The sequence below is a fragment of the Suricata suricatta genome, chromosome 5 (genome assembly GCF_006229205.1).
Source record: "Suricata suricatta isolate VVHF042 chromosome 5, meerkat_22Aug2017_6uvM2_HiC, whole genome shotgun sequence".
Taxonomy (NCBI): Eukaryota; Metazoa; Chordata; class Mammalia; order Carnivora; family Herpestidae; genus Suricata; species Suricata suricatta.
The window spans coordinates 104,823,365-104,844,121 of record NC_043704.1 but is presented as its reverse complement, the minus strand read 5'-3'; the positions used below and the strand labels follow the sequence as shown (position 1 = coordinate 104,844,121).

Below are 20,757 nucleotides of genomic sequence, written 5' to 3'. Positions count from 1 at the left end.
GCTGCTGCATTGAAAGGCAATGCTTACAAGAGAGAGAACTGCAAATAATAAAGTTACAAAGAAAATATTTCAATACTCAGGAGATAATGTGAATGTTAGCATGTAAAAATTCACTCCAGAAAATAAGATGTGACTATCAGAGAATGATGCTGATTTTTTAACATAGATACTAGAAATTACAGATCCAAGTAAATCTTGTCCTTCAAAGTTGTCATCCTGAGAAACCAAACACTTAGTCCAGCAATATTGTTACTGTTCAAAATGTTTTCGGGAATTCATCTTTGAAATTGCCTTAAACAAATCAGTGCCAGTAAACTTTACTGCCTATGAGCCATGTAAGAAAAGGTGTCATCACAAAACAGCCATGCTTAATTTTTTCCTACACTTCATTTGTAATAAAAATTTATATTCCCCAGCTTTTTCATTAGATTTAATGCCAAACAGCCTTTGGCTAGTTTCAAAAATTAAAAGCACCCTCAGAGAACTAAGATTTGTCTCCAGTAAAATTATCTGAAAGAATATACCATAGATATATTTTTTCACAGGCTTATTCATTCTACCAATACTTAATCTGCTATATGTCTGTCACCCTACTGTATGACTCTGGAGAAGCTACACAAATTAACTAACAATCTGTGCCCTCAAGGTGCTCACACTCTAATTGGAGGAGGCAATCGCATAAATACACTACAGTGTAACAAAACTTTGGTAGCAATATGCTCAAAATTCTATGATAGTACAAAGTAGTTCTGGAGAGGGACACTCTAGCAGAAGCGGAGGTTGGACACCAGTGCAATAGGCAGGAATCAGTGGATACTGAAGAGTCTAAACTTAATTCTCTAGCCAGTCTGGAGCTCCTGAAAATTAAGTTAGGGAGTCACATGGTCTGATCTTGATTTTAGTAAGGTAATTAGGGGCCATGATATGACAAATGGTTTTGAGGAGGGTGAGGCTAGACTCTCCGAGAACTGGCAAAGAGTTTCTGCATCCCTCTCTAAATCAGGCCTTGGCCTCCACCACTCCACCCAAACTGCCTTACCAACGTCAGCAATGGCCTGTAAAATCATCAATTCTCAGTCCCACTCCTTCTCCCTTGATACACTTTTTGCACTGGGCTTCCAACACACTGGGATCTCTTGGTTTTCTTCCTACCTTGTTGGAAGTTCATCCTCAGCCTTCACTTGCTGATTTCTACTCTACTCCTCAGCCTCTTAATAAAGGAGAATTCTAGGGCTCAATCTTTGATTTTCTCCTTTTTACTTGTTTTTTGATGATTATATCTAGCCTCATGAATTTAAGTGCATTCTCTATTCTATATAATCCTAGAAATAACCCAAATGCCCATCAGTATAAAAGCAAATGCATACATTGGTGTACAAACTCGATGGAATATTACACAGCAGTTAAATGAGTTACAGTGACCTGCAACAATATGAGTGAATATGAGTGAATCTTAACAGATATAAATAAAAAGCAAATATAGGAAGGTAAAGATATACAATATGTAGCCACACATAGGAAGAAGGGACAATTCAGAGGAGGTAAATGGAAATAAAATGTTTAACTTGGACAAATTTCAAAGGCATCAGTAAACAACTTGTATAAATCCCAAAAGAAAACAAAATTAAAAGGAAGAAAAGGAGAAAAGAAAAGCTGTTAATAAATTTAAAAAGGTAAACATTTGTCCTAAAATGTATTATATAATTATTAGTCCCAAGGCATAAACTGGGAAAGAAAATTGGAGTACTGCCGAATACTGTCTTTTTAAGAAGGAAAGTTAAGTCTCAGCCTGTGCATTTCCTGAATGCACATGGAGGTGGGGGGTGCCCTGCCCCCAGGTGCTGCCAGCTCCCTCATGCAAAAGCAGACTTCTCTCCTCCCAGCTCAACAGGTAGTACCAAGATGCCCCACCTCCTCTGATCATTTGTATTTTCCTCTCAGTCTCCCTTTAACTGTCACTGCCAGGCCCACACTAGATGCTCAAATATTTTTTGAATACTTTGAACTTTGACTGTAATTGGGCTTTTCTCCTTAAGATTTGAAAGAATGCTTAAGGATGTATTGTTAGTTAGTTAGGTAATTACATAGTTAGTTTAGTTAGTTTGTATTTTAAAAAGTTTTACTGGGAAATGAGAAACTAGTATTTTCTGTGAAGCAAACAGAAGCATCCCAAATCTTTCCATGGATTATTCTTCACTAAAGCAGCAGGTAAAGCGTATGACAAATGGACATCACAGGGTTTGGTGAGTAAAGGTCTCCTAAGTTTAGCCAACTTACTTCTTTTCCTTTAGTCTTTCTAGCACTTACAACTTGCCCTGCATCCCATCCCCGGCCCATGTCAACCTTCTCTCCCTTTCAATTACCACTGTCTTCAACAATGTCAGACTCCAAGGGGAAATCAGAAAAGGATAGTCTGACAAGTGAACATAGAAAAGGGGAAAGAGTCCAAGGCACATAGTAGGTTTTCATTAAGTATCTGCTGAGTGAATGAATAAATGAGTTATATGCAGCTAGACTTCTAGAATGAGTAATTTGGAAGAGAGGAGGAGAATAGAAGGATGAGCTGGAAGGGGTGAGAAGTTGCTCGAGACAAAAACATGAACGTTTCTCATAGAGTGAGAAGAAAGAGAAAACTTTCCCCCAAGTAGTGAAGAGCTAGTGAGGATACAATCATAGGAATTAACACTATTTGGGAGAATTTTCTCTCTGTTCTGTAGCCTACATTTCAGTCAGTAACAAAGCTTCTTTACTTATTCAGCCTACTGACCTGCTGTGTATCTCATTCTGTACCCAAATAGATGGGATGAAAAACATGAGGGGGTGGGGAGCGCAGCAAGTAGTCAGTGGAACAGGACTGAACCCTCCTCATTGCTCTACTAACTTCAGAAGGTATCATGTTATCCAGCCATTTCTAACCCAGCTTGATTCCACGGGCACCTGTCTGGTGAGGATGGTTCATGGCATGAAAGACAGCATCAGCTTTGTGCCCAAATCCAGTACTTTGTCACTGATAACACTGTAAACATTCCAGAAATTACTCTTCTCCTGCCTGTCAGGACCCATCTATTCTAATTCTCCACCCTGATCTTGGAAAACTACAAAAAAGTCCAATTACCCTCTGAGTTAGTCAGAGCCTCATTTGTACTCAATGAGAAATCACACACACAGGCACACAACTCCTCCAACAGCACAACGGGTGCTGACTATTAACCTAGATCAATAGTCTCAACAGAAAAGGTCAAAGGTCCAATGGGCTCTGGGAACCCCAGACCACATTACTCTCCACCTTGGCCAACTTGACAGACAAGCTCAAATTGCTCAGGCTGTCCCCTTTCAGTGCATTAGCAAACAACTTCAGAGCTTGAAACTAATAGTCCTTTTCTCTACATTGAATACTATTAAAAAAAAACAGAAGATGACAAAGGAGAATAAATCAAGACAAAGATTTCCATTGCTAACTTTTCATACAAGAATACACATAGTTTTGGAGAGACTGCCTCTATAGGGGGAGTCTGCTGAATGGCATATGAAGGTCTGAGAGCATACTCTAGGGTATGGTAAAGCATCCAGCCCTGGGTTTGGGGGACTCTTGTTATTGATCAGGCTCAGAGGCCCCCAGAATTAAAACTTGACCAGAGGCTCTTACATATACAAGCAGCTCAAAAACCTCCTATATTTGTTTCCTATGGTTATAAGAATACATTTCCACTGACTTAGTGGCTTAAGACCACGCAAAACTTGGGTGCCTGGATGGCTCAGTTGGTTAAGTATCCGACTTCAGCTCAGATCATGATCCCATGGTTTGTGGGTTCGAGACCCGCATTGGGCTCTGTGCTGACAGCTCAGAGTCAGGAGCCTGCTTTGGATTCTGTTTGTGTCTCTCTCTGCCCCTCCTCCACTTGTGCTATGTCTCTCTCTCTCTCTCTCTCTCTCTCTCTCTCTCTCTCTCTCTGTCTCTCTCTTCCTCACACATACAAAAATAATAAACATTTTAAAAAAAGACAACACAAACTGGTTATCTTAACAGTTCAATAGGTTAGAAGCCCAACATAGATTTCACTGGGCTAAAATCAAGATGTTGATAGGGCTTCATTTGCTCTGCAGAAAATTCCTTTTCTTGCCTTTCCCAGCTTCTAGAAGCTACCTGCATTTCTTGACTCCTCCATCTTCAAAAACAGCAATATTGCATCTCTCACCATTCTTCCTTAGTCCCATTTCTCTCTGAGTCTCTGCTTTGGCCTCACACTTCGACTTCTAAAAACCCTCTGAATTACCATGGACCCACTTGAATAGTCCAGGATGATCTCCCTGTTTTATTTTATTTTATTTTATTTTATTTTATTTTATTTTATTTAAAAAAATTTTTAATGTTTATTTATTTTTGAGAGAGAGAAAGACAGATCATGAGTGCGAGAGGGGCAGAAAGAGACAAAGACACAGAATTCGAAGCAGGTTTCAGGCTCTGAGCTATTGACACAGAGCCCAACGCAGGGCTCAAACTCACCAGCCAAGAGATTTTGACCTGAGCTGGTGTCGGAAGCTTAACTGAGCCACCCAGGCGCCCCCAGGATAATCTACCTATTTTAAAGTCAGCTGATTAGCAACCTTAACTCCACTAAAACCTTAACTTCCCTTAGCCATATAACCTAACATATTTACATGTTACAGGGACTAGGATGTGGATATTTTGGAGGGTTTCTTTCTGGCTATTACACTTCCCTATTACTCCCTGGACAATTGAAAGACCAAGACCAGTCTCTCTTTCCAAGTTTTGCTTTGATGGCTAGTTCCACCTAATTTAATGTGCCTAAAAAGTTTTAGAAGGAGGTTTAGACCTAAAACTCCCCCCAGAGATGGTCCTGGGCCCTTTGAAATGAGCATTGGGTAAGAATAAGGTTTTTTTTAATGTTCTTATTTTATTCTTTTGAGAGAGAGAGATAGAGAGACAGAATGCGAGCAAGAGAGGAGCAGAGAGAAGGAGAAACAGAATTTGAAGCATGCTCCAGGCTCTGAGCCGTCAGCACAAGAGCCTGACAGGGTTTTGAACTCATGAGCCTGAGATCATGACCTGAGCCAAAGTTGGATGCTTAACTGACTGAGCCACCAGGTGGCCTACAACTAAGTGTTAAGAGAAACTATATAAGCCTTTAAATAAACACAACTGCTGACAAGTGAGAATTTCAGTAAATAAATATATCACCCACAAGACAGGTAATTACATTTTAAACCACTAATGCCAATAAACATACTACAAAATACAATGTAGCATAAGTACTGAAAATTTGGATGGGTTGATAGACTTTTCAAATAATTTTTAAGGGTAGTTTATTTTCTTCTTCCTTAGCACGGAAGCATAAAAAATGTACTCAATAAGTCAGCAAACGGAAGGACAATCAATCTAATATCAAAGTGACTAGAGAGTTAATGCCAGGTCTCAATTTGTATGCTGACATTCCAGAATATAAAAGACTGAAGGTCAGACAATAGGGGTAATCTCTAATCTCTGTATTAGGAATGCCCTTGATAGCAGGAGAAAGAATTTTTTCCATTCTATACAAAAGGGCAGATCTAAAGTTATAGTCCTTCAAAAATTCTATCAAAAAAAACTTTTGCAAGATTTGAAATAAAGTGTTCTTTTAAACCCCAGGCCACACATCATATACACACATACTCAATACCCATCCATATTGAGGAACTGAAATAAATACGCACACCACCTCCCAATATTTCCCAAAATAGTTTCTAATCACAGAGAGGTAAGTTCAAAATCTTCTCTATGTTACAATAATTTGAAAAGCAAATAATAGTAGTACAGAGGAGAAGTACATTTGTATAAACCTGTATTCCATGCACTTCACCCATCTTATTTTATTTGATCCTCATAACAATCTGCAAGGTGTGTGGTACAGGACACAGGTTCTAGGAACCTCATAAATTACCTGAAACTTCACGTCTAATTAATCAGTGACAAAATTGAGATTTGAACTCATGGAAGTCTGCCTCTAATGATTAGTCATAGATCACAACACTGCACTGACTCTGTCATTACACTGAAGATGTGTAAAGTGTTCTGAGCTTTTAATAGATATTATATAAAATATGAGGCAAGTATAACTGATATATCTAAATTTAGCCATTGGAAAGAATTCTCTCTTCTTTTATCTGTAATGAGGACTCAATTGTTCATTTTACAGGTCCTTATAATAGTGATTCAATATTCCTTCCTTTGTATTGTATGTGTTTTCCTCTCCACGGAAATCTCTAGGAAAAGGCGATGTATTGTATGTTTTCAAACTGCTATTAGAGATTGTTGGTCAGCAGCCTTTGCGTCTTTTGGCATTTTACTGCTAATGCTCTGCAAACCTGAACAGCCTAAGAAAACGCAGATGGTCCTATGGAACACAAACCACGGCAACATATGGTATGCATTTAATTCTAACAGAGTGTGTTTCTTAACCTCTGGATGTCGCTCCACCATTCCTTTATAAGGCTACTCTTATCCAAGAAAGATTCCATTTCCAAAAACAGGACAACAGGCCCCACATGTGTTGTGGCCATTCGGATGCATATGATGTGTCTGAATGCCTTTAAGCACCAAGTGCATTTAGCACATGTTTCCTAAACTGCGTCCCCCTAGATGGGTAAGCCCCTTGAGGGCAGGTGTCCTGCCTGCTTGTTTCACCTTATGAGCTATACATGGCAGAGTAACAATTCTGTCACGTACACTGCACAGTGCAACCTATAAATTGTTCTTATGGGTAAGACCCCTAACTACACTGTGACTACATCTTCCCGATAAGGCTGGGTAGAGAGAGACTAAGCAATTAGGTAGAATCACAAACTAGGTAGAACTCATCTAATCCTTCTAATACCTCCATGAAATAGATGCTATGTTTTATTCCCATTTTACAGATGAGGACACTGAGGCACAGAGAGATTAATTCATCCAAACTCACAAACAAAATGAGTAAATGGCAGCAGTGAGGTTTGAGTCCAGAAAGTCTGGCTCCAGAGTCTGGGCCTTTAAGTTATTCTGCACTATTCTGCCTGAATAAGAATCTACAAAAATCCTTGCTCAGGACATGTGAGTAGTTGTTCACAAGGTGGGGAAATGTGTGTTTACGCCTCCCTATGTGATTTATTTGATTATATTCTAAAACCTTTCTTCATGCCAATAGAACTCCATGTAAGTACGATACTAAATTTTCCCGTACTGAAGGCATATGCGATGGTTACCTTGACTGACACATAAAATACCCAAAACAAAATACCCCAAGACTTGAGGGTTTTTTGTTCTATGAATTAGAGACATGAAAGGATTGCCTAGGCATCAGAAGTGTTATAAGCTCACATCTGTAAGTCTTTCGTGGAGATTTCCATATTTCTCATACAGGAATGTTCCCTGTCTGAAATATTTCAGTGTTCACTCTATATCTGAGTTTGAAAATTCTCTAATCTGTTTTAATTTTTAATTTTCAACTACTTTTTTGAGACATGTAGGACAAGTACTTGCTGTAATATGATGTTTACCACTTTTTTTTTGTTTTTCCTTCAGTCAGCTTGAAAACATACTAGTAAACATGCAAACATATTGTAAAGGTTTGAAATTCGGGATGTGTATACATATATCAACAGGAGTTATGAATTATGTATATTCTGAGCCTATATAAATTAGATTTTGAAGAACAAGCATCACAGTACTCAGGCAGGTCATAATAACAGATTCCATGTGAAATATAAAAACTACCTTGAATAAATTATCCATAAGTTAACACTCTTATTACAATGACATATTTATTATTTCTGGGTTTGTGATGTTCCTTTAATGCACTCTGACTGACTGCTGTAATGGCACTTCAGGAAACCATTTCAGACTCCCCCCCCTCCTCCATGAAATTTAGCACACTTTATTTACATTTGAACTAAAATAATGTAACTTGAAAAGCAATCACCTACTTCCCAAGTAGAATACCATTTTCTTCTGCCCAGAAACATCTGATTAAAGCAGGATATAACTTTAGTAATTATTTTCACACACAATGACTCTAAAATTAATAGTCAATTGTAAGACTTCAAAAATTAGGAGACTGACAATCAAAACAATCTTAAATGCTTTGTTTATGTGATGCAAAGGACTGATCCTTTAATTCTTTCACACACATTCAGCTGATTTTACAGACTTTCTGTGCTGGTGTTTAACAAAGTCAAGTGCTTGAGGTTACACAGAATAAACAATTTTGAGATCTTATTGCAAATGTTTGCAATTTATGATGTAAACTGATTTGTGAAAAAATAACAGAATCCATGTCACTGAAGCCAAAAAGGCATTTTTCAGAAATCAAAATAGTTCCGAAATTTGAGCATTGCATTATACTAAAGTATTACCATCTGAAGATCTACAAAGTTGTAAGTCTGGGAAAAACTCAAACTAGATATTTATCAGTTCAGCTTCAAGCAAAGGACTCTGATTTTACGGCCCTCTTGTATCCTAATCTCCTTAAACTAATGATATCTTGAATAATCTCTCTGAACTGGGTTTCCCCCATTCAGGGATTTTGTAGCTTGGAAAGGTTTAGCACACCTTGAAAGATCTGGGGGAGGGGGAGGAGGAGGGAGCGGCGAAATGTTTATTATACATTACGATTACCGAATTTCTACCAAAACAGCGTGCGCGTTGGGCCCCATCTGAATTTAAAGCGAAGACTTCGAGCGCCTTCTCAGAGTGGCTTTGGAAACTCGGCCTGGGTCCTGGCGGTCACACACCCAATCGCCTGCCAGAGAGTCTGGGCCGTGGTGTGGGCGGAAAACGGGCCCGGTTTGAGCGCGCGTGGGAGACTGGGCCCGAAGGACGCCTCCCCGACCCGCCAGGAAAGGCGGCCGCAGCCCTTGCTGAGTCTTGGGAGAGTGGACACCTTGACGCATGGGTCCCACAGGCCGCGCCCAGCTCAAGTACGGCGGACCGGGCCAAGGAACTTTGGCCTTTTTCGCCGTCCTGGCCGCCTCTGCGGGCTCCTGGCCTTCCCTACTCCCTCCGGGCCCGACCCTGCGGGCCCCGGAGCCTAGCCCACAGCGCTCCTGCTGCCGAGAACGTTCCGGGCCGACCTAGGCCGCGCTGCCGCGCCCCCATTCTGGCGCCACGGGTCTCGCCTGCTTGGACCCAGACGTACCGCCCCCTTTGACCTTAAGCTCCCCCCGGAGCTCAGCTACGGGGACGGGCTGGGCTTCGCGTCCGCGGCCCCGCAGGCTGGACCCGGGACGGAGCCTCTGACCCCACCCCCACCCCGGCTCCAAGTTCTCCCGTGACCTTCGACCTCCCTTGGGGTGCCCGAAGAAATGTCCGAACCCGCGGGGGTGCTGCAGTAGGGCTGGGGCTGGCAGGCTGCGGGTTCCGAGCTTCGGCCCCCGGCGCGGACTGGAGCTCGCCGGAGGCCACTGGGCGAGGGCGGGCGGCTAGGCGAGGCCGTTCCAAGTGCACCCCGCCCCTAGGCAGATGTTTATTGTGAGAACTAAGGTCAACTAGGAGAGCTGTCAACTTGTCAACTAGGAGACTTGCGAGGCCTGGGCGCTGAATACGGCCCAAGTCCTGTTCAGTGGGCTTTAAAATCTAAAAAGATAAATATAAGGTTATCACCCAAGGAGCAGCTTTGAGTGCGCACTCAGCCCGGGAGAAGGCCGAGTAGGGACGACGGGAGCACCACTAGGACACGCGGGACTTTTTCGAAGGGATGGGTGGGTCTCCACTACGCGTCCTCTGGGCCAAAGCGGCCTCCAAGGGACCCTCAGGACACCCTCGATCTTTGCGGAGGATGCCCCCCATCCCAAGAGCCCGTGCTGGAAGGGATGGTCCTGTCCGCGGCCTGACTGGAGCCGCGTCTTCACTGTCGCCACGCTAAAAAGGCAGCGCTTTCGGGTTTTACTAGTGAGACTTCTTCCGGGAGAAAGGGGTTGGGGGAGGCGAAAGGAGGGAGCGGATCCTGGGTATTCTAAGGACTGCTGGGACCTGGCTTCTCCTAAACAGGGTCCTTGCTTCTACCTTTTCCTAAATTAAACCAACGAAAAATCTGCTTGGGCCAACGCGCTAAACTGGAGAAGCGGCTCTACCTAGAGCTCAGTTCCTGAGGCTTTTGTTTTACCCTACTCCCAAACCTTCATCACTTGATTTGGGAGGGTCAGCGACCAGGGGTCGAATGTCTGTTGTGCCACAATTAACCCAGATGGATTTCGCACCGCGTGATCCCGCTTCCCTTTCTGCCCCAAATATTCAAAAACTACAAGGTTGAAAGTGCCAGAAAAATGGAAGAATGGGAGTTTGTCCTGGGTTGTCTATTCTATATTATTTTGCATATTATTTGTTCCTTTATTGATCTGGTGTAAAATCAATTCGGTTTCTATGCTGGGTGGATAAAAATGTTGGGGGGGGGCCACCATTCTCATCGCCTCTTAATAGCGGTTCTTAGAAGCAGAGGCAAGCGCTTTTCTAAGTTGATGTGTTGGAGAGAGAGATACGCATTAATCAAAAAGGAAGAAGGAAAGACTATCCCGGATAGTTTAATAGTAACAGGAACAAAGATGACGCGAACCCCATCAAATGAAACAATACTATTTTCATTCAATTGATCGCAAAGTGTCTTCAATTAATAACTTGGCACTTATTTAAAAGGTTTAACAGAGGTGAAACCGAAACATTTTGTACCAACAACACATCATGAAATAACAGCATCTTCTTTTGTTTAAAATAACTTAATACACTAGAAAAAATATGGCAAATATAAATAACTTTGTTTTCATGGAGAACAAATAATTACAAAGCTCAACCGCATACCAAAGTTCATTAAAAGAGCTTTTCCTCTTTCTTGTAAATTAGAAAAAAAAACACAACTAAGGAGCTTTCTAATGATTGGGATACAGATTGCTTAGTCCAGGGTATCCCAGTTTAAATAGCTACATGAATTGAAACAAACAAAATTACTTGAATATACACCTTTGTGAGATAAAATGCAAATGTTGAAAGTCAACCATCAGTTCACACATTATAGCCAAAATAAACTTTGTTCGTGTGTATCAACATATTTTACACAAACCTAACTGCTTGTATCTAGTTGGGTGTTATTTAAGGTGAGTGTGACAGGATAGAGAGGGGGAAACAAAGCAAGGTTCTCAAATAGGACATCAGGAAATCAGCAGGAAGGAATTCAAGAAAGGAGGGAGGGGGGAGACTAACATTGATTGAGCGCCTACTACGTGCTAGGAGCCTTGTGAAGCGCTGTACCTTTATTATTTCATTTGGTCTTCTTTTCTTTTTCCTTTCCCCACATTTCCTGCCCGCCTCCGTCTTCTTGGGACAGAGTGTAAATTTTTTTTCCCTTCCGACCTTTTTCTTTTGTCCGACAAGATCAAAGACAGGGCAAAAAATATAGATTTGAGATATATCAATTTCCAGATGCTTTTGGTATTGTTTTCATACTGAAGATGAAAATGTAGTAAGTGCATGTGAGTAAAGCAGGGGAGCGGGGAGACACCATCAATGGAATACAAGAAACATGCAAAACTGGAATTTACTGTCAGCAGTCTGGACAGTGCTGCCATAATAATTTCTCAGATAAATCATTGTCTGTGGTAACATTTTTTGTATTAACATCATTTTCCCCCTCTCTTCGTTCGTATACTGTCTTCCCTCTTCTTACTCTTCCATACGTGGTGGTTTTTAACTCAAAGCATCTGATTCAACGTAAAAGGAGGCCCGCCTCTCTTATCAAATTTCTTGTATTAAAGTGAACTTCGCAGAAAAAGGTCAGTTTCAAAACCTGTGAACTTCCCAGCTGCGCACTTTTTTAAACCTTAGTTCTTTAAATAAGTATACCTCTTCCTTCTGTTTTGCCTTTTCAGCCCATTAAAAAAACATACACTTTAAGTTGGTACCCCTCCCCCCCCATTCTCTGGAGATTCGTCCGGGTTATTTTCCATATTTTTAAATGTATAAAATGCTTTCATTTTTAAATTTTGTTTTTGTTCCTCTGTTCTTTCTCCAATTTCAGCTTCTGGCCAGATAGCAATAAGTTCCCTTTTTCTTTTTTCTCTCTGGTTTGTCTTTTCTACTTTGTTTTTGTTTTTATTTTTTTGTTCATTTTTTATTAACAGGACTTTTATTTCTACTCGAGTCCATCGTTGCAGCTTTGCCTTGAGCCACACTCCGCTGTCCTAGCGCTCCCGGGTTCAGTCTCTCTCAGTCTCTCTCCAGACTTCCCGAAAACTTGCCCCTACTAAGCCGAATTCTATGCCCTTGGGTAAGGTGAATGGTCAGGAGCAACGTAGCTGCTGCGTCTCGTAGGATCGAAGGTCCCGCGCGGAGTCTCGCCCTCCGAGTCCAGGTTGTGGAGGGGGGCAAAGGGCCATCAGCGGGGCGGGAAGAGGGTGGGTTCCAGAGGTCCGGAGGGGGTAAACAAAAAAGCAGCGGGGCACGGAGGGTGTGCAGGGTGCACGCCGCGCTGGAGGCGCGACGTTGGCGCTGGCGTTGGCGTCACAGACCCAGGGCGGCAGCATGCTTTTTGGCTTTCAGTCTGAGATCGGCGATGCTGGAGTTCTTGCTGGTGGTCTTGGCGGCGGCGGCGGCAGCCACCACGGAGGCGGCGGAGGCTGAGTCAGCGGCCAGCGTGGCTAGCGGCAGTCCGAAGGGTGGCGCCGGGAACATCATGTAGGGCGCGTGCGCGGCCAGGTGCGGGTGCAGGTGGTGGTGCGCGTGCGCCACGGCGCTGTCCAGCTGCAGCTGCGCCTGAACCTGAAAGGACAAGGGCGTCACGTTGCAATGACTATCCTAGGGTGACAACAGAATAGAAACAGAGCATTAACGGCGTCCAGCCTGGCGAGGGGGAAGGCTGGGGCTAGGGACAGGAAAGGGGCGTTTGGCTGACCTCCTCAGTCTGTTACTGAATCTGGGGTATTCCTGTGCGCCAGAGTCGCTGCAACTCGCTCCGCGCCTTATCTCCCTGGGCCTTGGGGGACTCCTATCTGATGGCCTCCCCCCTCAGGAGCTGGGCCCATCAGAGGACAACATTGCAATTGTGTTAAAACATCGCCCTTCTCAAAATTACAAAGGTAATTTGGAAAGGCTCTCTCGAGGCCATCATACACCCCTTACCCCACTAAAGCACTAACAAGCACTAACCGAGTACTAACTAGCAAACTAAAACTTTTTCTTGTCACTTAGGGAAATTAATGTATCTTCATGACAATTGGCACAATTGTTAGTACTTGTAACGTTTACTGCTGTAACGATCACCCTTGTTATAATGCAGATCTTGTTAAAATGCAGATTCTGATTCACACTGTCTATGTTGGGACCTGAGATTCTGCCTTTCTAACTATCTCCCAAGAGGTGCTGGTGCTGCAGGCCTGCAGATCACTTTCTGAGTGGTGAGGGTCTCCTTTTAAGATCCCACTCTCTCTTTCTCCAAGCATTCTCTCTTGCTTCAAAAGCCTAGCATCAGGACGCTAGAGTCCTGTGGTGCCAAGAGAGCTAAGATCTCCCTAACACTAACCATCAATACATGGGTACACCCAGGTGTCTCCCCAGTCCAGGGTGCTGCCAACTGAGAGCTAATTCACGACTTCATAGCCATACCAAGCAGGGGTCCTGGCTGAGGATGGGGAAGGTCAGGCACTGGTTGGGTAAGGCATGTGCCTTTAGGCTTGAAGAGCAGGGCATTTAGAGCACTGGGGTTTCCCAGGATTAAATCACTGCTGCAGGCTGTCCTTTTAAAATGTAGTCTTAAAGGTTTCTTTATGCCTAAGAAAGGGATTGCAGAGGCCGGGCATCCCTGGGAAGACCAAGGCTTCCCTCTCTACTAGAGATGAAGCTTTGTTTGCAGAGGCACCTTTAAAAAATCAAGTCTGAGATGGAAGTACTTTTATTTATTTACTTTTCTTCTGCCAGACACATTTAATGTGACTAAGGGGTAAGAAATATCTAGAAAAATATTTAGAAAGTTGCCTTAGAAAACACCTGAGGACTAACCTCTGTATTGGATCTGACAAAATCTTAATCAAAAGGCTTTTCCTTTCTCTCCCCAAGTGCAATCTTTAGTGCATTTTTAAAGGACCAGTTGCTGGCCTCAGGCCCCTGCAGGTTTCCCCTGAGGATGGAAAGGACTAGACACGTAGGCCCTTGACATTGCATAGGTTTTTTTTTTTTTTAAAGGGGAATGAATCTACTATATCATCTCAAAATTATTCTTCAACTTCATGGGCACCAACATTGAGACTCAGAGAGAAGGTATATTCAACAATTCAAGGAAACATCCAGGTCATTTTACAGTTCAAAACAGGTTGAAAGTGGGCTATACTTACCTGCTGAAATGGCATCCTTAAAGCACCTACATTGACATAAGGTGCAACTCTACAAGCTTCAAACTGGCTGGCAGCCCCTATAAGGACACCTATTAAAAAACGGGGAACAAAACACAGTAACGTGAGGTTAATATTTCCAGCATTGTTTTCTATGGTTCCAAATGATACCAAGATAGAATTAATTCCTCTGGACCTGGGGGATTGGTATCTTCCTACACTGCTGCCATAATTAAAATAAATGCAATTTACTCCCAAACTTTAGGACTCTCATTAACTGCCTTCAGAGCAGATTTTTAAATAAAGACCATGATTATATTCTAGAAGTTTCTTTCTGACTTTGTATAACAGTATTACCCAATTCCCATTTCCTTGAGAAGCATACCTTTATGGAGTTGATTTTCTTGTTTTCTACATTTAGCTCTTCGATTTTGAAACCAAACCTACAAATTGGAAAAACAAAATAAAACCTAGATGTAGTGTTTTAGGCAAGGATTGAGAGATATAGCAAGCAATATTTGAATTATAAAAAACACACTCATTTTCCAAAGTCAAATAATGGAAGTGAATGACAAAAATAGATTTCATAGACTTTTGCAAGATAAATTCTTTCTTGATAAATTATTATTAGTCCTGGTTTCATCTTTCTACATTACAGAATCCCCAAGGCCTAAAACTATCCCTGATACCTGATACCAAAATGATAATGGGTTTAGATGTTTGCCCAGTAAGACCTGAGAAGAATGTGCTCATTAATAGCCTGTAATATTAATTAGCTTTATCTTCAAAAAAAAACAAACACCAAAGCAAATAGTGACTCTGGGTTGTGTGTGTGTGTGTGTGTGTGTGTGTGTGTGTGTGTGGTGGGGGGAGGAAGATAAGAGTGGGAGAAGAGGTAATTAGTGTTATAAAAGCCTCACTACAAAGAAGTTTAGAATTTCTCTGTTCCTCTGTGCAGCAGAGTGTAACACGGTAGCAGAATAATTGTGCCATTATCATGATAATCTAATTTTCTTCTATAGAAAAAGCTTTTAGGGTAGTAGAGACGCATCTAGAAAATAACCCTAAAACTTAAATAAAAGTATGAAAAAATAAAGATCAACAATAATTCACTTCTTATGAGAAAACAAGAACAACATGCTGTGAAAAGGGGATGTGGTATGAACCAAGTAACTCCGGGTACTGTCTTCTCCCAGATATTACCTTCTTAAATAAACTTGCCAACTTTTAAAGGCAGTATGACATATTTTTAAAAATTCATATAAAGCTTGCTTTTACACTCCAATCATACAGCATTATGGTCCAATAATACAGCATATTGACTGATTCACAAATTAAGGTTTGAAAAAAAACTATAAAAGAAAAATACTGCTTCAGAGATTTTTCTGGTTTTTGAAAGCCAGTGTCATAGTCAATGTAAATCGTCAAAAATTCCCCTGCCATTTAGTGTAATAGAAGGGTAGATTTCATGCCAGGGTGGCATCCTTTGTGTAACTCACATGGCCTGAGGCTTCTTGCCTCTTTTTTCCCCTAGAAGAGTTGGAGCTGCGATACTAATGCTCATAACTGTAATAATTATCATCATGTCTTTAAGGGGTTGCTGAGCCTCTAGAGATTTTAGTACACACAGCAAAGCAGGAGAGGCTTAAAAAGGAAGAGCAGAGCCTTCTATTGATGGCTGTGATGACCAAGGCAGCCTATTATTACTTTTCCCCTTCAACGTGACTGCTCTGTTTTTGTCCTGATCCTATTACAAGATGCGGGGAAGCCCCATAAGAATTGCATAGTTTGCTGCAGATGGTGGTCTCTGCGCCCAGAGACCCTGGGAGTATCTGTTACAGTGATACTTTGTAACAGCTGCAGATGTTCAGGCCTAAAACTGCTCCATGTGTTCAAACAAATAATGACCATCATTTTCTCCTATTTTAATATTTGAGCGGAAATACAATCTGAAACATTTAAATGTTTTCTCCATAAAACTGGAAGGATATGCATGCACGTATATAATTTTCCACCTTGAATGCCCCCAAGGCCTATTGCCTTTATATTCACCCCCACAACCAGTAAAGAAAACCTGCTCCAACCCTAACTCCATCACGTAAGCACTTGTTGGGTGTTGGACTTTGGGAATGCCAATATTAAGATATGTGAGTTGTTTTAAAATCAAGTTTCTGTAGGTTCAGGTTTGCTGCCTTGGTTAAGTGAAGGAACAAAGAGTGACCAAAATGCATTTACTGCTCTAGTGTTTTACACACAGTTTGAGATGGACTGCTAACGGCAAACTGTAAATTTCCGCACTTAACAGTTGCTAATTTTCTTTATAGTCTGTACATCTATAAACCTAATTGGCATATCCGCTTGGCAATCCTAGACCCCGGAGCAGACCCGCAAGGAAAACCAACTCAGGCGAACAAAATATTCGTTGTAACTTTTAAGGCATCCAGAAGATAAAACGTTTTTTGTGGGATTTTTTTTTTAAGGCTTATAAAAGTAGGCCATTAGGATTAAACCACATTAAAGGCATCGTGAGGCAAGGAGGGGGGGGTGTGGTTTATAGAAACTCTGGGAGCAAGCCCAGCACAGCTTTCTTCCGCTGGGAACATATGTTGGGATAGGGTTATAAGACTATAAGATTTACTTTGGAAAATAGGACCTTTTTAAGGCTATAAGACTAAGATTAACTTTGGAAAATAGGACCTCTAGGAAAGATAACTTTCCCTTCTCACCTCACTCCAGGTTCTTGAACCTCCTGGGCCCTAGGTGTGTGTCCCCCAAGCCTCCTCTCTAATCCCACGCATGCCCCTCCTCCACTTCCCCAGCCCTGCCTTGACACCCTCATAGCTACGTACCTGCACTCGGGCTTCAGACAGCCCCAGCCGCTGGCTCAGCTCCTCGCGCATGAAAGCGTCCGGGTAGTGGGTCTCATCAAAAAGCCTCTCCAGTTCGTTGAGTTGTTCCAGAGTAAAATTGGTCCGACTTCGCCTCTGTTTGATTTTGGTCTGGCCTTCGTCCTCCATCCCTTTCGCATCCTCTTTGCGATCCTTCAGCTCCGGGGACACTGGAGGGGGCACCACAAGTAGGACCACACATATGTCCACGCGCGCACACAGAAACACACACACACACACACACACACACACACACACACGCGACAAAAACAACACAGCAAATCCTGTTACCAGATTTGTCTCCAAAAGGATGGAGGATCCTGCCCCCTCCCGGAGTTCCTGTCCAATGTCTCACCCTGCCCTGAGGAAGAGGATTCTGGAGACGTGAAAAGATCAACTCTGGGTGGCCGCCTGTCCTCAGCTATTCACCCCCAACACTCTGCAACTGTATCCTACTCACCTCCTTACTGTGCACTCCACCGTCCCCTGCCTTCCACCGCGAACACCAAATCCATTCCACTCACCCTCTCTAGCACTCACACTCTCCCAAGCACACCAGAAATCACGAGCGCCGCGCCCGGCCAGGCACAGAACCCGGTCAGGGCAGAAGGGCGCGGCGAGGCCATGCACTGGCCTCTCACCGGCTATTCCCTGAGCGCTGGGCCATTTTCAGGCCAGCTCCGGCGGCTGTCGGCTCTGTTTCTCTCAAACTTGCTGCTCTAATTTGGGAACTATTGGGCCCAAGGGTCGCGGTGGCAGAACAAGACACGGATGCTGCGCGGCACAGGGAGCACCCTCTCCGGGGTTTCGGTGCTGGCCCAGGGTCCGAGCCAAACCCTGCGGACAGCCCATGGGTGCCCAGGCCGTCCCTATGTCCCACACCAGACACGGGACGCCTGGAAGGAGGCCCCACGCCATGTTGGCGGCCCGAAGGACTCGCCGCCCACGCCAGGCCAAAAGGCGAGAGGTGGAGAACCAGAGTCCGCTTGCGCGCGAAACAGACCGCTGCCTCTGTTCTCTCCTTCTCCCTCCCCATTGGAAAGATAGACTCGACCCTAAACGCTTAAACCCACAGAGATCAACAGGTTCAAGCGGAACATTTGTGATCCTTGGTTTCTATTGGTTGCTCAAAGCCTTTTCATGCAACCAGCAGCTCGGTTGTTTAATAAAATATGCATTTTTCTGCTCTGGGTTTGCACACACCCGTTGCTACTTTACTGTCCTTCCTTCTCCCTTTAAAAACAGAACCTCTGCGAATGTGAGCTTACAGAGTCACCCGAGGAATACACACACACACACACACACACACACACACACACATGCCAAGGGGCAGTGATCAGGAGAGCCCAATCAACATAAGCTGCCCTCTGGAACCTTCATCTTCTGTGCCCGAGTCGGAGCCTTGGGTTGTTAAGGTGACAAAGCTGAGTTTGGGTAGTCGGGGCTGTTTGCCGTTCTTCCTAGCTCAGGATCCCGATCAGCATGGGTGTTAAAAAAATCATTTCCGGAAGAGCCGGCCTGAAGAGAAATTAATACTTGTCCTGAGCTTGGAAATCAACAATTTCAGGACTCCGCTCGTCCGGCTTGTGGCCCTAACCGCACCATGCGTCGTGCTGGTATACCCAGGGCCTGGAGCTGCGGACTCAGCCGGGGAGCCTGCATTGGGCCGCCCGACAGTGGTGCTACCACCTTTCAAATTTAGGAGGACCTACTGGCTGGTCTGCGGGAGCCTCTAGATACCAGCCCAATCTGGCATTCTAGCTTTGGTGATTTTAGGTGTTGCCCGCATTTCTTGTTCTCAGAGTTCGTTTTATGGACATTTGTCCTTCCACGGGGGAAGAAGCAGACAACATTATAGCAAACATTCGGGGCCAAGTTAATAAGAAAATATTTCCACCGATATTGTAATGAAATTTAAATACGAAAAACAGCCTTCAGATTCTGGCGACGGGGGAGAAAGGCTTTGTCTATTTCGTGTCATCAACAGTGGATACCTCTCAAACTTTTGGAGCTTCAAAGAGAAAGAAGTCCATATTTCTAGTTGATTAATAGACTTAATATAATCTCGATATCACCCCCAAATTTCCATTTATTGGCCTAAACAGGAACAGACCGTGTTATAAACAACTTAATTGCTTGCTTAAATATGTGATTCTACGCATGTCACATATTTTCTTAATTGGAAAAATATGGCAGCACACCAGTTACTGCAGGCACCAAGTGCCAAATTAATTTTATTGTTGAACTCTTTTGGATTGGTACAGGACGTTCCACCATTTAGATAAAGCCATTTCCTAACACTTTGTTGGCACGAAAGGATTCCCTCTCCACTCCCAACAAAACCAGAGATGATTCGAAACAGTAATGCAATTGTGTAAATACCGAAATACCCCCCCCCCCCCCCCCGCCCAAAGGGAGCCTAAAGAGTCTCCCGAGAGAAAAAGCCTAGCCTGGACCTTAGCCTGCCTCGGCCTCGTTCAATTTTAGTAGCTCAAAGAGAATGGGAGTTTTGACCTCCGGGATCCGAGGATCCAGGATCTTCGTGGAGTGGATCTTAGCCGTGGCCCGAAACCCGGGGGGCGACCCCAGCGTGATATCCTCTCTTACTCTCTTTCTCTCTCTCCTCTCTTTTCCTTTCTTTCTCAGGCCTAGGAAAGGGACTCCCGCAAACTCGGCGCGAGATGCTAACCAGAATCCCGCCGCCTGGCCCAGCCGCTGTCAGCACCCCCGGGGCAGCCGGGCCCACCGAACTTCCCCATCCGCCCGTGGGCCGTCTGGGCTTCGGGCCCATCCTCTGGCTGGTGAAATTCGCTTCAGTGGAATGGGAATAGCGAGAGCATCCGAGAAGGGTGCGCGCAAACCCCACACCCCCCCTCTTCACACACACTCGGACCCCACCCACGACCGTGCACACCACCGGACTCCCACCCCTCCATCATCACTCTAGCTTCCAAAGCTGAGGTCCAAGGGCCCTCTCTGCGTCCCGCCCCTCTCCCCGCTGGGCCTCGGGGTTCTCTCCCGCCAGAGAGGAGTCAGGAAGGCGGGAAGGGGAACCGCGGCTGGGGGGTTAGGCCGTTACCCTCGGTGAGCCGCGGGCTGCCCGGCTCCCTGCTTCTCTCAGCGGCGCCCATGTCCAGCTCCCGGACGGGAGAGCGCCCTCCTCCAGCTCCTCCGCCTGCTCCTCCTCCTCCTCCTCCAGCACCTCCTCCGCCTCCTCCGCCTCCGCCTCCGCCTCCTCCGCCGCCGCCTCCGCCGGCCGCCCGGACTGCTGGGCTGCTGCGGTCGTCGCGGCCGGGCTCGGTGCAGCCGGTCGGCTCCTTGGTCCCGCGCAGCGGCCCGCTCTCCAGCACCTCCCGGTACGTGATCGCCTCCTTCTTCTCCTTCACTTTCTGGTCAAAAGACTTAGAGACGAACGCCGTAAGTTCTTCCATCGCAGCCGATGCCGGTCAGCCCCACGCTCAACCTCTCCCAGACAAGCCCCGCTCTTTTTTTCCTTCTTCTTTTTTTACTGCTCCAGCCCCCCCAGTAA

At 44.3% G+C, this 20,757-nt stretch overlaps 1 protein-coding gene across 2 annotated transcripts; it reads right to left on the bottom strand.

Moving 5' to 3' along the window:
* Positions 1-10,532: 10,532 nt before the first annotated feature.
* On the bottom strand, positions 10,533-20,739 carry SHOX2 (short stature homeobox 2). 2 transcript variants are annotated; one of them, XM_029939986.1, is made up of 5 exons: positions 20,308-20,739; positions 17,190-17,398; positions 14,726-14,783; positions 14,344-14,432; positions 10,533-12,811 (listed from the first exon to the last, which is right to left on the bottom strand). In XM_029939986.1, the coding sequence occupies exons 1-5, from the start codon at positions 20,657-20,659 to the stop codon at positions 12,518-12,520; spliced, it is 1,002 nt and encodes a 333-aa protein (XP_029795846.1). In that variant the 5' UTR covers positions 20,660-20,739; the 3' UTR covers positions 10,533-12,517. The 2 variants fall into 2 exon arrangements, with proteins under 2 accessions (XP_029795846.1, XP_029795847.1); XM_029939987.1 differs by having other exon boundaries at positions 10,533-12,775.
* Positions 20,740-20,757: the final 18 nt, after the last annotated feature.